We start from the raw sequence: 16,985 nt of genomic DNA on the forward strand, positions 1-16,985 counted from the left end.
GTGCGAAGTGTGAATGCGCGTGCGAGATTTTTCACCGGAACTCTGCCCGAGTGCTTTCAACGGCAGAGAATTCGCAGATTGGGTGCAATTGAATCTGCGCACTCTGCGCGTTCTGTAATAAAATATTACTTAATTTCGTTAAGTAAAACAAAGAACACATCATGATTGTACCAACCATAATTATTGGCGAAAGAGCCTCTACCTGGCTGTCTGATCAATACCGCAAATCGCAGTCGCAAAAGATTTTAAAAGAAGATATAATGGAGTAATTGTAGGATTTAAACGGCTCGTCAAAGAGCACAAGTTTCTCTAATTGCACTAATGATGCCCTGTGCGTTTTCGCGACGCAACGCGACACAACAGCTGGGGGAAACCATGCGGCTGCCGTTCCCGGTATAACGCGAACGTGAACGGAACGGAAGACAGATGAATCAGTCGCGCTGCGCTGCTTCAAGATCAGTCGTAGACCGCAGAGCGTCACGCGTGCTACTGCTTTCCGCATCGGACGGTCCGTTCTGAATAGCTCGTCTATTCTGAAGGGATAAAGAGTGTGCCTTAAAATATCTGGTGCCTTAATTCACAGCGAAGTGACAAAAAATATACAAGTCGGAAGTAAACTTGATTACGCGCAAAACGGTGAGTGAGTGAAATTTTACGCTTTATAGGATAATAGGAGTTTTGTTTGAGAAACGGATAAAATTGTAGAAAACAATGAATTCTCATCACGCGATGCAGTTACAAAGTTAATTATGAGGAGTATAAGATAGATTAAATGTAAGATGAACGCATTATATATGCATAAAACTATAAAAGAGAGACAAAAAGATAAAGAATTTGGAAAATTTCAAAATATATATGATAATTAAATATTTTAATAGCAAATCAAGTTAAATATCTTAGTCTGTTATATAAATTATAGTATAAAAGTATAAATATATTTTGCGTCAGAATATTTATGTCAGAAATATATTTCGAATTTCACTAAAAGATGCAAACATAAAATTTGCACGAGTTTCGGTCAAGATGATATAGTAGTGTGACATAATAGCAAGTGTCCCCAAATCGATTTCTCGGCCAAATCGAAGTCCACTTACGAACTTGCGAGCAATAAGACATTTGCGAATGTGAAGTCTCCTGGATAAAACGACGAGTAAAATGAAAAACGAGGGAATTATTAAAATATAAAAAGAGATACGCTGTTCTGCAGGTGATTCTTCAGTTGGTGCTTCGAAAGTTGATAATCCAGTTTCGGCAAAATGAGTACAGTGAAGAAAGCGGACGGTGATGAGATATTGTACTTAGACGAGATCCACGATGAGGTATCCAGGCCTTTGACGTCCAACGACGTGGAGGCAGTTCCAGCCGTCCATTCCATTCCAGCAATCGGCCTGCGCGCTGGCTTCTCAACGGAAGCCGACGAGGACAAATCAGTCTCCAAATCGGAAATCGACGACGGTAACGATGAAAACCTGAATGGACAGCCATTGTCAGCAATCGGTTTCAACAGGTCTCTGGCGGAGACGGAATCGCACCCAGATTGGCCGAATAACGCGTTCCCGCCTGCACCGTCAACCGTGCAGCTCGCCACACCAGATGTAAACGTCTACCAGCACAAGAAGACCCTGGCCCAGGGCATGATGGACTTGGCGCTACTGTCTGCCAACGCTAATCAAATGCGCTATGTTCTGCAGACAGATGGTAGGCATCCGTACTTCTACCCTTCGCTGGTCATGATCAGCATGAGCCTGTTCCTGCAAATCGCCGTAGGCATTGGTCTAATATGGAATAGTGTCTATAATGTCAAGAAGCATGAGCAGATGTGCAAGGCGAACAAAGCTAATAACTGGACCGTAATAGGCATTTTTCTTGTTACGATACTAAATGTCTTTATCTCGTCGTTTGGCGTCGTCGATCAAATACAACCAAGTGTTACGACGTAATAGATCGTTACTCTTTGTTGCTACTATCTCTTTCTTTGTTTCCGCCTCGACATTCTCTCGATAATACGCAAGGCCTATGCAATCGCAAATCGTGTTTTTAGTTACATGCAATATTAAATACGCGTGAAATGTTTTTGTTATTTTTTATTATATACTAGTGCTAATTTAATCATCAATTTAATAATTAAATTTAATAATTAAACATTGAGAGAGTTTTGAGGCTTCTGACGAACTCTTGTGCGGCCAAATTACATTACGGAAATCAGAAGCGAAAAATTATATAAATCATTTATCTTAAAAGTTTTCTTGTATTTATCAAACACAACTAAGATATTTTAAATTCTGACATTAAGTAATTTATTTTGTATATTCGCAATGCTTATATTATTGTAAATTACATTCATTCTTTCGTTCATTTCTTTAAGTAACTTAGATACGTAAATTAATTTAGACATGTATTCTCTAAGTATTATTTTTTTAATTTTGAAAGATAATATAGATGATAAATTTTTTATCGTGTAATAATGATTGTACGTATTATATTTTCTTAGATAAAATTTTTTAAATCAATTTTATATGTATTAGGCGCGCAAATTAATTCGGCGCTTTTTCGAAGAAATTCAGCATTTATTTAAAATTTAAAGCGGAGTTAGGTTTTATTAAACTAAAAGCACTGAATTGATTTGAGCACCTAATAAAATGAATGTTGCATACATGAAAGAAGGACCCATCAAACACGAATAGAAGACGGTATCTGCTTCAACATCTCTTTCAACTCGTCGGCCAGTAGTTTTATACTTCCTTGCAGATTTTCCTGTCCACTGCTCTCGTGTTTTTTCAATTCGTCCATCCAGTTCTCCTCTTCAGTACTATCACATTGACTTCTGTACGTGCGGGACGGGCAATCCAAGGTTGAATTTTGGTACTCGTTGTCCGCTGACTCGCTAACCGTTAAACCCCGGAGTCTGTCTCTAACTATGTAATGTAAGAGTGAGCTGAACGTTGCAAGTTCCCGCGCATCGACCGCCCTCGGATTCGATTCCGCTGATTCTTCGTGAATCACCGTAATCTGCAATGCACATTGTGACAATCCACTGTTATCACGTAAACGCGACCCAGGCAGCACACATTGGTTTCAAAACCGTTTCATAAACGTTTTGCCGTAACGTTTCGTAACCATTTTATTGAAACGTTTATTTAGGAGAAAAATGTCCAACGAAAAAACGTTTCTTTTTCGGCAAAAAAACCTTTCAGAAACCATCAGAAAAATATTTATCAATTCTATATATCAGTGCCTCAAAGATAGACAGAGTTAAGTCACATTTTTGTAAACAACTAGATTTTTATATTTTATGAATTACTCTCTAAATTTCGTGTAGTGGAATCTCACCCTTTTGAAATATCACTTCGAGTAATAGTGATCTCAAAAGTTTCAAAACAAAAGAAGAAGAAAAGAGTATTGGATCGGTTTTCCGGATGGTTATTTATAAGGTGATAACACAAATGTTACTTGCGAGAACGTCACGTCTGGCCTGGCCATCTATCGGTCGCTTGGTGAATCAGAGGTGGGAATCACACACACTCGTGTTGATTTTGTCTCTTGTTCCATAATCGAGTACATTGAAACGTATGATGTAAAAATAATTAATACTCGCAAAGTAAGTAGAAATTACTATTTTTTCTATATTAATTATATAATTTCAAATCAATTTAATAAAACAGATTTTTCGTTTCTTAAACGTGAAAAATACGTTTTTAAAATTGAGGTCTAAAAACGGTTTCTATTTAAACCGTTTCTTAAATGGTAACTTTATGTTTCTTAGACATTAGATACGTCTAAGAAACATATATTAGGCTAACATGTGCTGCCTGGGGATTATCCTGAAATGCAAGACGTATGCCGAGACTTGATTTACCATCCAATTGAAGAACGCGTCCCGCTTTGCCATCCACCTTGTGCGCACATCGAGTAGCTCTCCAGCATCACGGAACTCTCGCAGTCGATCGTCCTCAGAGCCGTTTCTATCAATGGTTTCCGTCACGATGCGCTTCGTCAACGCTAATTCAGACACGCACAAATGCGGCAGACCGCTAACGTTGATACTTGCCGCGTGCGCCTTGGATATCAAGCTACCTTTCTCGCGAATCAATTCAGATATTTGCCTCAGGCTGAGATTCACTTTGGCGTTCAAATGTAAGATGTTGTCAAGCTGAGTACTCGTTGAAAACTCAACTGGCCGTTTGTTCGGTGCTATAAATGATGTGTTACATTCCGGTAAAGCCACGTGAGAGCATTCGGCACCCAAGGCGCTATTAGTTAGCCTTGTTCGAAAAATGGTAGTTAAAACGTCCTGTGTTCCCAGTAGCCACGCTAGTGCGATCAGTAAATCCCTGCTACCACTACTATCGCGCGATAAACCGTAAAATTGTGTCACCGGATACTGCAGGAACGCGAGATGAAGCTTCACTGCCGTCAACGTATCTAGAAATATAGTATGAAATACAAACCCACGAAGTGAACCGGATATCTCATGTATACGGTAGCTTAAGGGGTTACATACCTCCAGAATTTTCAAACAATCGATTTTTTTTATTACTGATTTTCATTCTTTATACTTTTAAAAATATAATAAAAAAAGAATTAGTGAAAAATTCCAATCCGTAACGAAGATATAACAATAAATATGACCGCGCGTCAGGAGGCGGGCCGCGGCGCAGGCTACCGCAAAGAAGCTCGAACAGCCCACAGATTACAGAAAACTGTACAAAATATAAAAATTATCGAGAAGGAAGGCACGCAATATGAAATTGGAATGGGAGATTAAGCTCACTACAAAAATTAATATTTACACGATTTTTACTTCTCAAACTTTAAACGCGTTTTTCTCGAAACCAGTTTTTTTGACACGGTCGGCACGATAACTCGAAGAGTTTTCAATATTTTTTAAAATTTTTGGTTCTCAAATCTTCGTAATCGTTTTGTCTATAGTCTATCGAGCCATTTTTTTGCAATTTTGTTTAATACAATTTTTATAAACAATTAAAAACCGAAATTTTTCATGAAAACATGAAGTTCAACTTTGACATGGCATAAATTGTTTATTTTTTTGAAATTAAAAAATCTGGCTCGATAGACTATAACTACAACATTACTTTACAAGAAATTTCTTGCATTTGTCAGATCCATCAATGTTACAAGAAGATATCATGCCGACTCTGAGGGGACAATTTTTTAGCAGCGGTCCAATTAATGCCACAAAACTTTATTTTATTAATATTCAAAAATTTATTATTAATTATTTTTTTACACTTAAAGGACCAGTAAATCATATGCAATTCATATTTTACTTTATTATTTCAGATATACCCCCTAAAAAAATTCCCTAAACATATCAATTTTTCGCCGCTATGGAGGTATGTAACCCCTTAAACGCACATGGAGTTATATGTTGTTTGTGATATAATGTATTATAATTTTGTGTAACTTAGAACACCAATGCGTTATTATTACGTCTACACGTTCGTGTGTACGATTAAATTTCTGAGGCCTTCGCGGTCGTCACTAATATCAATTCTGGTTTCCGGGTTGAAGCCGAGAAATAAACTGATATCGTTACTTCGCAGTGGTCCCCTGATGAAGTGGACTGAAATGTTTATGAAACATCGGAACCAAAGTGAAAACGCAGCTGCAACTCGGAGACCAGAGCTGATTAGATTTCTATTACATATAAGTTTCTCTTCGTTTGTTCTTTATTAATTTCTGTGATGAAATTTCTGTGCTTTATATTCACAGAAAGCAAAAGTGATTTCGGTGAATTCCGTGTCACGGAACGTATTTGCGAAAATGAATATAGAATAATATTAATTATTATATAAATACTCGCTTTTACATTTACGTGTACATCAATTGTATTGGGTTGGCCAAAAAGTAATTGCGTTTTTTCCAATAGATGGACATACATGTCTTGAAATGTAACTAACTTCATTCTAAACCGCAAATTCATTATGTAGGTTAACAATTCACAGTTCAAGCTTGTTTTAGAAAAAGGAAGTACACGATTTCGTTAACAATTGTTCGTTTGCCGTCGATTTCAAAATGGAAAATCAAAAAGAACATTTTCGTCATATTTTGTTTTATTACTTCCGAAAAGGGAAAAACGCTGTGCAAGCTCATAAAAAGTTATGTCATGTATATGGCGAAGATGCTTAAAACTGCGGCAGTGTCAAAATTGGTTTACTAAATTTCGATCTGGAGATTTTAATGTGAAAGATGCACCACGCTCAGGAAGGCCAATCGAAATTGATGATGACAAAATAAAGGCACTGATCGATTCCAATCGGCGTTTAACGACCCGAGAGATTGCTGAGAATCTTAACATATCGAAATCGAGTGTTGAAAACCATTTAAAACGACTTGGATACATCGATATTTGGGTACCACATGAGCTGAAAGAAATTCATCTCACTAAGCGTATTGACATCTGCGATTCTCTTTTGAAACGTGAGGAAAATGATCGATTTTTGAAACGTATGATAACAGGCGACGAAAAATCGATCGTCTACAGCAACGTCAAACGAAAAAGATCGTGGAGCAAGCGTGATGAACCTGCTGAAAGCACTTGAAAAGCAGATATTCACCAAAGAAAGATTATGCTGTCAGTCTGGTGAGACTGTGTATTTTGAGCTGCTTGCAAGGAATCAAACCATTAATTCAGACGTATACTGTCGTCAACTGGATTGCCATCAAACAGAAACGTCGAGAATTGGTGAATCGCAAAGGTGTTGTGTTTCACCATGATAACGCTAGACCACATACAAGTTTGGTCACTCGTGAAAAATTGTTGCAGCTTGGATGGGATGTGTTACCATGATGTTACCACATCCACCATATTCGCCAGACCTGGCACCATTAGATTACCATTTGTTTCGTTCTTTGCAAAACGCCTTGAATGGTAAAACCTTTACTGCTGATGAGGATATGAAATCGTTGTTGAAATTGTTTTTTGCTGAAAAAGATAAGAACTGTTTTGAGCGCGGAATCATGAAGTTGCCTGAAAAATGGCAAAAGATAATCAAACAAAATGGACAATATATTGTTTAATCAAGTTTTTGTTTCCCATGAAAAATTCGCCTTTTATTTATATAAAAAAAAAACGCAATTACTTTTTGGCCAACCCAATACATGTGTAGGGTATTGTTTTCTAAATAAATAAAATTATAATAAATGAATGAAATTATTTATAACGTTCTGGCTAAATAACTAAAGTATAAATCAATGAGAACAAACCGTAATTTCGGAAATCTATATCGCTTCGTTTTTCCCTCGCAGCGTGGTAACTCAAAATGTGCAGCGTGCTCCACAGCTTTTCGGTCTAACAGAAAATCCGTACATAATATCTACTATTAAAAGAAATATTCTGCATGTGATATTTGAGTGTGATGTCTTTAATTCGTCAAATGTAATATTGTTTGTCACAGTATTTTCTGTTTTATAATTGATTGATAATTCTTCTCTGTGAATGCTTTTTATTTTATTTTGGACACCAGTGGAGCGACATGCAATAAATGTATTAAAACGCGTGAATAATATAACACGCAATTTGTAAGATAATGAACGTTTAATAAACAAAGGGCACTTGCAAACAAATTAATATTTTTATTTATTAACTCTTTGCACTCGAAGGCTTTTTTCGCTAAATATATATATTTTTTTCTCGTACTTATCATTCTTCCTTTCGGCCTTATTGCTTTTCGCCTTACAGTATAACATAAATAAACAGATAGGTATTGAACAGCTGACTACAAGAGGAAACAACAGTTATTGGTTTTGTATATTCCTCTCACTCGCCATTCGAATTGCGGTATCAAAACAAGTGGCGACTGAGAGTCGCCTCTCGAGTGCAAAGGGTTCAAATTATACAAACGACGTTATATGGAAATATTACGAATGAATCTTATAATAGATAATAGGCAGAGCCTTATCTTACAAAAATTCAAAGTCTACACAAAAAGTAATACAACTTTAATTTTCGAAATAATCGTCATTATTGTTTATGATTATATTATTTTTGGAGCGCATTCCCGGTTTCTTTGCAAAAAAAGGGGAGGGTTTGATCGAACGAAATAAAACTAACGGCATCGAATTAAGTTACACATCTAACAATGTTTATCGAAATATTGATCTGATTGCTTAAACGTGCACACACATAGACCAAATTTAATTTAACTTCAATACCGACGCTATAGTTGAACTATGGCTGGAAAACTAGTGTATGAGCCATATATTTTTAATTATACATTTAACTCATAAAATTAATTAAATGGCAGACAATAATTAAGCACTGCTAGATCTGCTGATAATAAACATATAGAATTTTGTAGAAGAGAAAAAGGATATGAGAGCAAAATATATCTTGAACATGAATTATATCTTGAACCATGGGCGTCCGTAGGATTTTTTCCAGGGGGGGGGGGCATGATTTAAAATGTTACTTCCAGAATTAAAATACTTATAATTTAATGGAATTAATGGAAAAGATTAAAAATACTGGAATTTTCTTCAGAAAATCTAATGCTTAAAGAACTTATAAGCGAATCTGTATATGGTAAAAACAGGCTTAGTTTATAGTATTCTTCGGGATCCTCTGTGAAATAGTTCGCTCTTTTAGTTTGTTTTAATACAATTCGTGGTACTTTAATCTCAACACCAATCGAGCAGTTAAATTTCTCGTATTCTGTGAAAATATTGTCAAATTTATCCCGTTTTTCATGAAGAATAGAGATTAAACGTTTTATATGATTTTGACATTCGAGCAAATTTATTTGTTTATTTTGTAATAATACAGAAATTGGTTCTAGTATTTCGGAATATTTTGATATTATAAATAGGCATAATAGAAATGTCGGTCTAATTGCGGAACAGTATAAACAATGAGCTTTTTGCTTACCACTAGTGGACCCTTCAGAAATTTCAAGCAATATATTGTTCTAATATTGTTCCGAAATGCTTTTTAAATTGACTAATAGATTTATGCTTCTTGGTCGACATGCTATAAACGTGCGTTGCGGCGACAACCTGCAATCTTTTTTCTTTATTTCAAGGAAAAATAAATTGTTTGCTGATTCCAGGAGGGGGCAAATGCCCGGTCTTGCCCCCACCCCCCTGCGGACGCCCATGTCTTGAACTATTAATACATGACTATTTTGAGCAATTACAACAGATAATTAAGCTGAGTAGTATCTATTAGTTGTGAAAGTTAGGTTAGGTGCAATGATACGAGTCAGAATATCGCTGCACTTACGGTAATTTCATCTGGAGCGTTACATTCGGCTAGTCTGAGATGCTCGACGGTCAGGCCCACATTTGTCAACGAGTTGACGTACTTGCACAACGCCAGTAACACATCTCTCTCATCAGACATGATCACGAACGAAAAACGCGCGCGACTGCCGTTAGTCCCGGCTCTGTCCGCGCGATGTCGCTTGGAGGCCTGACTTGAACGCTCCGCGTATAAAATGATATGTAAAATACGCGTAAACAACTGCAGAGACACATGTTTTTCTTCATTCCTCACATTTACTCTCACGTATCTCGAAACAGCGAAATGATTGTTTTTTTCCTATTTTCCCCTCTCATGTTAAGGGGGGAGCCTGCTTTAGAACGTTGAAAATAAGGTATAATTTTACGAATTTTTTTGGAGAAACTATACAGCGGATCATTATAAAACTTTTATGCATTTATTAGTACATGTTTAAAGATAAAAAAATTATCTTTTTATTTGAATATATCGCCTGTAGAGGTCGTCCTGGAGGCATTGTAAATTGGTGAGCATTCTCCCGCCTCCAAATTTCATCCAAACTGAAAAATTGAAATATTTTCTCGTTATTTATGAATTCCCATCGTCGATGAACCTTTAATATTCATAAAAACATTAAGTTAAACAATTATTTTTGCATGAAAAAGTTCAAAAACTTTGCCTAAAAATCGTACTTTTGTGTCCTAAGCTCCACCATTTTGGCACTTTTCAACTTTTTTCTTCTCTCTTTGGTTCATCGACGATGGGAATTCATAAATAACGAGAAGATATTTCAATTTTTCAGTTTAGACGAAATTTGGAGGCAGGAGAATGCTCAGCAATTTGCAATGCCGGCGACGCGGCTGCACTAAGATTTCTCCAGGACGACCTCTACAAGCGATACATTCAAATAAAAAAATAATTTTTGTTATCTTTAAACATGTACTAATAAATGCATCAGAGTTTTATAATGATCCGCTGTATAGTTTCTCCAAAAACAATTCGTAAAATATACCTTATTTTCAGCGTTCTAAAGCAGGCTCCCCCCTTAATTCGAGTTTTTCACGCTAATGTAAGACTCACATATTTGCGCGTACGTGCGAACTTCCTTTTCCTATTTGGAAGTAAACGCGCAAACGATGACGCGCGAGTTCCCCACCGTTTCGATCATCATCGGCGTCGAAGGATCCTTTCTCGCTCGTGCGCCTCTCGGATCGTTCCGGACAGCAGCGGTCAGTAGCGCGCGAGCGTCCGCGTGCGGAACGTCATTAAAATTGTAGCAGTTACTCGCAGGAACCAAGCACGATGACACCGCGCGCTCTGTGGAAAGCGTGCCTGGCGTTCATCCTGGTAAGAAAATCCATTTTCCTCTTCACTCTGAAGTTATCTTCGTGTCCCGCGTTATTCGCGTACTGAATTGTCTTCATCCTGAATTTAGCGGCGAATTGATTCGACTTTTTAAAATTTATTCGCGCGTCGTACTTGTGTCTTTCGCGTTTAGTGCTTTGTTATAATTTATTGTTTATTTCAATTGTGGCCGGATAGCTAGATAAGCGTAGTTTATACGCGCGCGACGTTAGTTAATCAATACCTTATCGGACAACTGTGATTTGTGCGCGCGATAAAAGAACCAGATGCAGCGGAGAAGCGCGCAAATGCTTCGCGACATTGCTGCGAATGTGGGATTTGCATACGCGAATATACACAATTAATATCTTAATTATATAGTATCTTTATATTAAAATTAACAACTTTAACATTTTAATAAAACCTGCAATCCTGTCCCGATTTTTTGACAACATGAACAACAATAATTGGTTTCTAACAATTACGTTCTTGGTTCTTCTTCCTTTTCATAAGAAGAACGTCGCGATAGACGCTTTCGGTAGTGAAAGTGTTAATTAAAAATAAATTGGATAAACGGTGTGAAGAAACGATCACGTGCTCCGAGACACGTGTTTGTTTAGGGAATTCTTCGTTTCTTGTGGTGAAAGGAAGAATTCCTCGCTATCGATTCCACTCTCCTCTCGTGTTACTTGTAGCCCGAAATCGCAGTTTTGCCTCGATTTCGACTAACTTCACACCGCTTCATCGTCGCGCACGCGACAAGCGCCGGTGCGAGACAGCGCGCGCTAATAAAACGATGACAGATCGCAGGATACCTGGAAATCGCAGGATGAGCGTCGCGCAATTTCACGATTCGCTGGTGCGGGAGGAAACGCGATGAAGATTTAAATCACGAAAAGAATCATCGCCGTGCGGAATCGGGGAATACCTCGCTTACATCGCGTGCTACATCGCGCGGCCTTGCTGGCACGTTTTCCAAAATTAAAATCGACAAGTGTCTCTCGTCGTTTCCTATGCAGTCGATCGATGCCATGTATGCGAGCTCATTACCCAGGCAGCACACATTGGTTTCAAAACCGTTTCATAAACGTTTTGCAACCATTTTATTGAAACGTTTATTTAGGAGAAAAATGTCCAACGAAAAAACGTTTCTTTTTCGGCAAAAAACGTTTCAGAAACCATCAGAAAAATATTTATCAATTCTATATATCAGTGCCTCAAAGATAGACAGAGTTAAGTCACATTTTTGTAAACAACTAGATTTTTATATTTTATGAATTACTCTCTAAATTTCGTGTAGTGGAATCTCACTCTTTTGAAATATCACTTCGAGTAATAGTGATCTCGAAAGTTTCAAAACAAAAGAAGAAGAAAAGAGTATTGGATCGGTTTTCCGGATGGTTATTTATAAGGTGATAACACAAATGTTACTTGCGAGAACGTCACGTCTGGCCTGGCCATCTATCGGTCGCTTGGTGAATCAGAGGTGGGAATCACGCACACTCGTGTTGATTTTGTCTCTTGTTCCATAATCGAGTACATTGAAACGTATGATGTAAAAATAATTAATACTCGCAAAGTAAGTAGAAATTACTATTTTTTCTATATTAATTATATAATTTCAAATCAATTTAATAAAACAGATTTTTCGTTTCTTAAACGTGAAAAATACGTTTTTAAAATTGAGGTCTAAAAACGGTTTCTATTTAAACCGTTTCTTAAATGGTAACTTTATGTTTCTTAGACATTAGATACGTCTAAGAAACGTATATTAGGCTAACATGTGCTGCCTGGGTACATTACATAATCGCGCGCGTGCGATTACGCCCACAAGAACAAAAAAATCCCGGATCTCTTACAGCCGGCCGTACAGAAACGAAGTAAAATCATTTATCTCCCGCGCTTATCGGCGCACTCGAGTCACACGCGCGAGAGGATTATACGCGCACGGTCCGCACCGCGCGTAACACACGGTAACTGTATCTCGAATCGAGAGGTGGACACACGCGATCACGCTCAACGCGGTACGCTTCCGCGTCATGAAATTTCTCGGAAAATGACCTATTTTTAGAGAAGGAAAACCGTTCAGCGGTTGAGGCATGCTCGTATCCGCTGGTATATATACACACTGACCGTACCTTTTTCCCCTCGCTCGTCATCAGGTATGCCAGACAGCGCGGCGTGTCGGGGGACACCCTCGCCGACCGAGCGCGCCGGAAGCCGAGGACGCCGTGATGCAGGACCTAATCAGCACGGCCTACGAGAACGGCGAGCTGCTGCGATCGGAACAATGGCGATGGGACGAGAGCGACGAGGACGACGGCGGAGTCGGCAGACCGGTGCAGCGGGACGCGTCAAAGCAGGGGACTGTAACGAGCGATGAGACTTCCGTATCCTCGAGGCCACGGGACGGAGCGCAAGGAGAGCAGAGGGCATCGTGGGAAGGTACGTCGGCGCCAGCAGCAAGGATCCAGCTCATCCCACGATATTCAACGAGACTTGATAAAGAAGCGGTCGCGATGATTATGCGCACGTATAATCGCAACTTGCACGCGTGACAAACCGCAAACCGATTGTGACACACCCGATTCTCGCATTTGATCTCGCGGCGCGCGATGAATCGTTAGAGCTAGGAAGCAGTTTCTGTTTATAAAATTATGATTCGCTAAGACGCTTCTTTTTTTTCCAGCTTCAAGCACGGGGACGTCGATGCAATCGGATGATAACATCATCTTTCCAACGGATCGCAGATTCGTACCGAGTCCGACATCGGTCTGCGAGAATAGCACGTACTGCGAGGAGGTCTCCAATTATCCCAGGCAGCTGGTGAACGCGGCAATAGCGCGAAATGCCAGTCTCAGGTTCCTCGGAAGCATTGACCCGGTTAATGATTTAATTATCTATTTATGATTTAATCGTGTGCATGCGTAGAGAGGTCGAGCGTTATAAATAACTGTTCTCACTTCTCTCATAAAAAATAATACGGCCACAGAAGGCAAAACTATAATTATAGATTGAGACAATCGCCGCGCTTTTCATGTTATAAATAGAAATTTTTGCTCATCTCGAGTATTATGATTCAAACTCGATTACAAAATCGATATCAATTTCAATTCTCGGTACGAACGTCTCTCTTGCATCATGAAACTCTGATGAATGTTTCAACCGACATCACGCATGTTTTTTCAGTTGTCCGATATCGAGCAGAGAATAGATTCAGCAGACGACTCGCCGCTTTGCCGATATCGCGTAAGTATAATTGCGAAATTCGCAGTGCGATTAGGAGATTAAAAAATTAACGGAAATATTCAATAAACGGGCCACAAATTTGTTTTCATAGAGATGCGAGAAATAAAATTAGATATAAATTCCAAATCAAATTGTTATCAAGACATGAGCGTATAAAAATATAGAAATGTAATATAAAAATGTATACAAAGTCTGACCCGTGGAGTAAACACTCCTCTCACTTTATCTCCGGTCAAAGTTGAATCGTAGTCTCACACTGATTCTGATCAGGCTCTTAGTTTATTTTTCGCGATTATCATGCACTTCTAAATAGTTCGGTCTTCCTCTCAAATAATTCATAACAATAAACATACTAATTAATAAACTAAAATATGCAGTTAATGCGTGAAATTACGTTCATGCGCAGGAACAAATGATCTATCCACAGAGCGCGAAGAACAAAGAAAACCAATGGCTATTCGTGGTGAATCAGGACAACCTGAAACAAGGGATACGCATCGAGGTTTGCATGTAGGCGTGCGATTTTTCTTCGTTCGACGGAAAACGTGAAATAAGACGGAGCGTCCGTGCATCTAAAGCGCAATTTTCCATTTTGCAGGAACGACGGTCAGGAGTGCAGCATGATCCAGGACTTCGCCGAGGGTTACAAGACCAGCTGCAAACAGAAGTACATCTACCGGGAACTGGCAGCGGTGGGTAGCGACGGTAACGTCATCAAGGACTCGTTTCGTTTCCCATCGAGTTGCTGTTGCCACGTGAAGTTCGTCGGCGATCCACAGCTCAGGCTGAGGTTCGGCCTGCGATACAACCAGACCACTAGCGCGACAACGAGATCCTCCCAGCGGGGGATGTGAAGCGAATCCGGTGCGAATCCGTCCGCTTCTCGCGGACTTTGCGCTGCAACATCTCCATGTAGAGGGCACGTAGGGCAAAGATGACACCCTCATGATGTAACAACCCTAGTAGCACAGTGCATTGGCTTTACATTGGCCAATGTTTGGCTAACGTAAAGCCAATGCACTGTGCTACTCGGGAAGAACCCCAAGTCGATTAAGCTACGCGGGAATTCAATTGGCCCAATTGTTATGGGGATACGATAACTCGAAGTACTTTCGAATCGAACGAAGTCCGTCTCGCCACTTGTTACGCACGACGCTTGACGACCATTAGTTTAGAGGGGGACGGAGGTATCTTCGAAAGAACAAACACAATTTTTATATAAATATCTCAATATGTTCTCCTTAAACAATAATTAATAATAGGATAAGAGACGTGTACAAATTTATATAATGTGATACAATTGCTTATGCGTTAGTTACATATATTTATGTCGTATATTTTTCCTAAATCTTAGGAGTAATCAAATGCGAATAAAAGTTATCCATTGTTACGTCTCTTGGACACGAACTTCCTCCGCGCGGAACGCGTCAGGTTACTGACGAAGGTACGATCTCCTCAAAATATTCCAAAGTTTTAAACGCAACACAGCATGGAAGCATCGAAGCAAATTCTTAAACAATTCTACTTAAATAATTGTCCACAAATAGTCATGTAATACGTATAGTTACTTCTGGCAGTTTCTCGTTCAATGGAAGCTTGAAATTTATTTTGTATACGCGTGCATATATGCAGATTTGTCTCTCAAGTCAATCAGGATACAAATACAATCATGCACGAGGAAGAAATGCGCCCGTCCATGTGACGAGTAAGGAACTTGAATATCAAAAAGGCTCGGTCGTTGTCGCCGTTGTGCTTTAAATTCTCACTCTGTCTGTCACGTTAAATACCGGTCACAGGATATTCCGCTGTGCCCGTGATGCTCGTAAAGCTGTCCTCAGCACGCCTGAAACAGGAAAAACAAATTGTACTCCGAAGTTCCGCCGAGAAGAGGAAGAATCGGGTCGAGGATGTGATGGGAACCTGGCGGTGACGCACCTTGGCACCGAAATCGCCGTCGTATCCACCCTTTCTCTGCATCTGCGCCTGGAGGTCGGCCAACTGGGCGATCGACATGTCGATGTCGCCGCTGCTGATGTGCGCGGTGTGCCTGAAGTTCGTGGGCGCTCCGATCATGCTTCGGTCTATCCTGTGCCTCTGATGCGGCCTGCCGCCGTTGGTGCTCCGCCTGCCGCCGTTCCGCGTCGATCGCGCCGTCAGGCAGCACGTGAAGCACTGCACCCAGAGCTCGCTGTTGCCGGCCATCTTACGGTATCCTCGTGCCTCGCCACCGCGAAACTGTCGGGACGATTTACTCCGACGGGAACGTAACCTCAAAAACGTTGCTCGGTGGACGACGTTCGGATCGATGATCCTCGGGGGCCGGTTTCTCTCGTTCGAGGGCACGAATGCGCCGCGAAAAGGGACGACGATCGCCGCGGCAACGGTCGACGACGACCGCGGTAAGGGTCAGACCCGCGATCGGAAGATAACGACTACGGCGTCGCGTTAACCTCTCGACGCCGCGGGCTCAACGGCCGACGAACCGGGCAAAATAAACATCTCCGTGGGGCGCGTGACTCACCGCGGCTGCGCGGGACATCGTCCCCCTGCGAACACGTCCGTGGACGAGGATACTCGTCGGCGGAGACAAAGACGAATCCTCCCCCGGCACGCTACATTCGCGCTGTTGACGCGAGAGCACTGTCACACGTAAAGCCCGTTTTACACGATGCGGCAGCGCGCGGGGCACGCCGCGCGATGGGGGCGTCCGGGACTTGTAACGATCCCAGTAAGCAAAATGTGTGCAATCTGCCAGCAGATTGGCAACGGATTACTGCAGAAGTTGATAGCAAATTGGCATCCGTTATGTCCGCGTTAGGACAGTGATCCGCCAGCAGATCGGCGGCAGAAGCCGAGCAGGATCTGTTAACATCTGACGGCAGATTGACGGCAGAAACCGAACAAATCTGCAGCTTTTGGCCATTCATATTCACGATATATTAAAGCATGTGTTTACTTTTAACACACTATAAATTGTTAAAAGAACGCATTTGTTTGTTTGTTAAATTAAAGTACATTCGGCTTGATGTGTCTTTCTGACAGTTCGTTGCATAATCTCTCTCTTATTGTTAATTTATTCTAATCTCAAGTCCGAATTTTGCTTTCGAACTTCAGATCGCTCGTGGCGTGCGTGAACTACATGGACGTTGTCCAT

The 16,985-nt window shown here is 40.2% G+C and overlaps 4 protein-coding genes across 6 annotated transcripts; 2 read left to right on the forward strand and 2 right to left on the reverse strand.

Moving 5' to 3' along the window:
* Positions 1–102: 102 nt before the first annotated feature.
* Positions 103–2,209, forward strand: LOC105282876 (ninjurin-2). The gene is made up of 2 exons (XM_011345176.3): positions 103–636; positions 1,208–2,209. Exon 2 carries the CDS (start codon positions 1,257–1,259, stop codon positions 1,938–1,940), a length of 684 nt encoding a protein of 227 aa, XP_011343478.1. The 5' UTR covers positions 103–636; positions 1,208–1,256; the 3' UTR covers positions 1,941–2,209.
* LOC105282877 lies at positions 1,668–9,597 on the reverse strand. 2 transcript variants are annotated; one of them, XM_011345180.2, is made up of 5 exons: positions 9,242–9,597; positions 7,228–7,312; positions 3,857–4,422; positions 2,655–3,009; positions 1,668–1,751 (listed from the first exon to the last, which is right to left on the reverse strand). In XM_011345180.2, exons 1-4 carry the CDS (start codon positions 9,359–9,361, stop codon positions 2,671–2,673), a joined length of 1,110 nt encoding a protein of 369 aa, XP_011343482.1. In that variant the 5' UTR covers positions 9,362–9,597; the 3' UTR covers positions 1,668–1,751; positions 2,655–2,670. The 2 variants fall into 2 exon arrangements, with proteins under 2 accessions (XP_011343482.1, XP_011343479.1); XM_011345177.3 differs by lacking the exon at positions 1,668–1,751 and having other exon boundaries at positions 2,484–3,009.
* A 716-nt stretch (positions 9,598–10,313) lies between these two features.
* On the forward strand, positions 10,314–15,219 carry LOC105282879. 2 transcript variants are annotated; one of them, XM_020032824.2, is made up of 6 exons: positions 10,314–10,585; positions 12,745–13,027; positions 13,272–13,465; positions 13,772–13,831; positions 14,259–14,341; positions 14,430–15,219. In XM_020032824.2, the coding sequence occupies exons 1-6, from the start codon at positions 10,541–10,543 to the stop codon at positions 14,683–14,685; spliced, it is 921 nt and encodes a 306-aa protein (XP_019888383.2). In that variant the 5' UTR covers positions 10,314–10,540; the 3' UTR covers positions 14,686–15,219. The 2 variants fall into 2 exon arrangements, with proteins under 2 accessions (XP_019888383.2, XP_019888382.2); XM_020032823.2 differs by having other exon boundaries at positions 10,317–10,585; positions 14,238–14,341.
* LOC105282880 (CDC42 small effector protein homolog) lies at positions 15,132–16,502 on the reverse strand. The gene is made up of 2 exons (XM_011345184.3): positions 15,767–16,502; positions 15,132–15,674 (listed from the first exon to the last, which is right to left on the reverse strand). The coding sequence occupies exons 1-2, from the start codon at positions 16,031–16,033 to the stop codon at positions 15,666–15,668; spliced, it is 276 nt and encodes a 91-aa protein (XP_011343486.1). The 5' UTR covers positions 16,034–16,502; the 3' UTR covers positions 15,132–15,665.
* Positions 16,503–16,985: the final 483 nt, after the last annotated feature.

The sequence above is a fragment of the Ooceraea biroi genome, chromosome 7, assembly GCF_003672135.1.
Source record: "Ooceraea biroi isolate clonal line C1 chromosome 7, Obir_v5.4, whole genome shotgun sequence".
Taxonomy (NCBI): domain Eukaryota; kingdom Metazoa; phylum Arthropoda; class Insecta; order Hymenoptera; family Formicidae; genus Ooceraea; species Ooceraea biroi.

What these genes read in the sequence shown, in the direction of transcription:
- LOC105282877 (XM_011345180.2), bottom strand. Translation starts at nt 9,361, where the DNA reads ATGTCTGATGAGAGAGATGTGTTACTGGCGTTGTGCAAGTACGTCAAC. An exon ending in ACGCTCCAGATGAAATTACC is followed by an intron (nt 7,313 to 9,241) that starts GTAAGTGCAGCG and finishes ATTTTCTGTTAG; the next exon opens with ACCGAAAAGCTGTGGAGCAC. An exon ending in ACGCGTTCTTCAATTGGATG is followed by an intron (nt 3,010 to 3,856) that starts GTAAATCAAGTC and finishes TGTGCATTGCAG; the next exon opens with ATTACGGTGATTCACGAAGA.
- LOC105282879 (XM_020032823.2), top strand. Translation starts at nt 10,541, where the DNA reads ATGACACCGCGCGCTCTGTGGAAAGCGTGCCTGGCGTTCATCCTG. An exon ending in CGTGCCTGGCGTTCATCCTG is followed by an intron (nt 10,586 to 12,744) that starts GTAAGAAAATCC and finishes GCTCGTCATCAG; the next exon opens with GTATGCCAGACAGCGCGGCG. An exon ending in CGCCGCTTTGCCGATATCGC is followed by an intron (nt 13,832 to 14,237) that starts GTAAGTATAATT and finishes GTTCATGCGCAG; the next exon opens with GAACAAATGATCTATCCACA.
- LOC105282876 (XM_011345176.3), top strand. Translation starts at nt 1,257, where the DNA reads ATGAGTACAGTGAAGAAAGCGGACGGTGATGAGATATTGTACTTAGAC.
- LOC105282880 (XM_011345184.3), bottom strand. Translation starts at nt 16,033, where the DNA reads ATGGCCGGCAACAGCGAGCTCTGGGTGCAGTGCTTCACGTGCTGCCTG.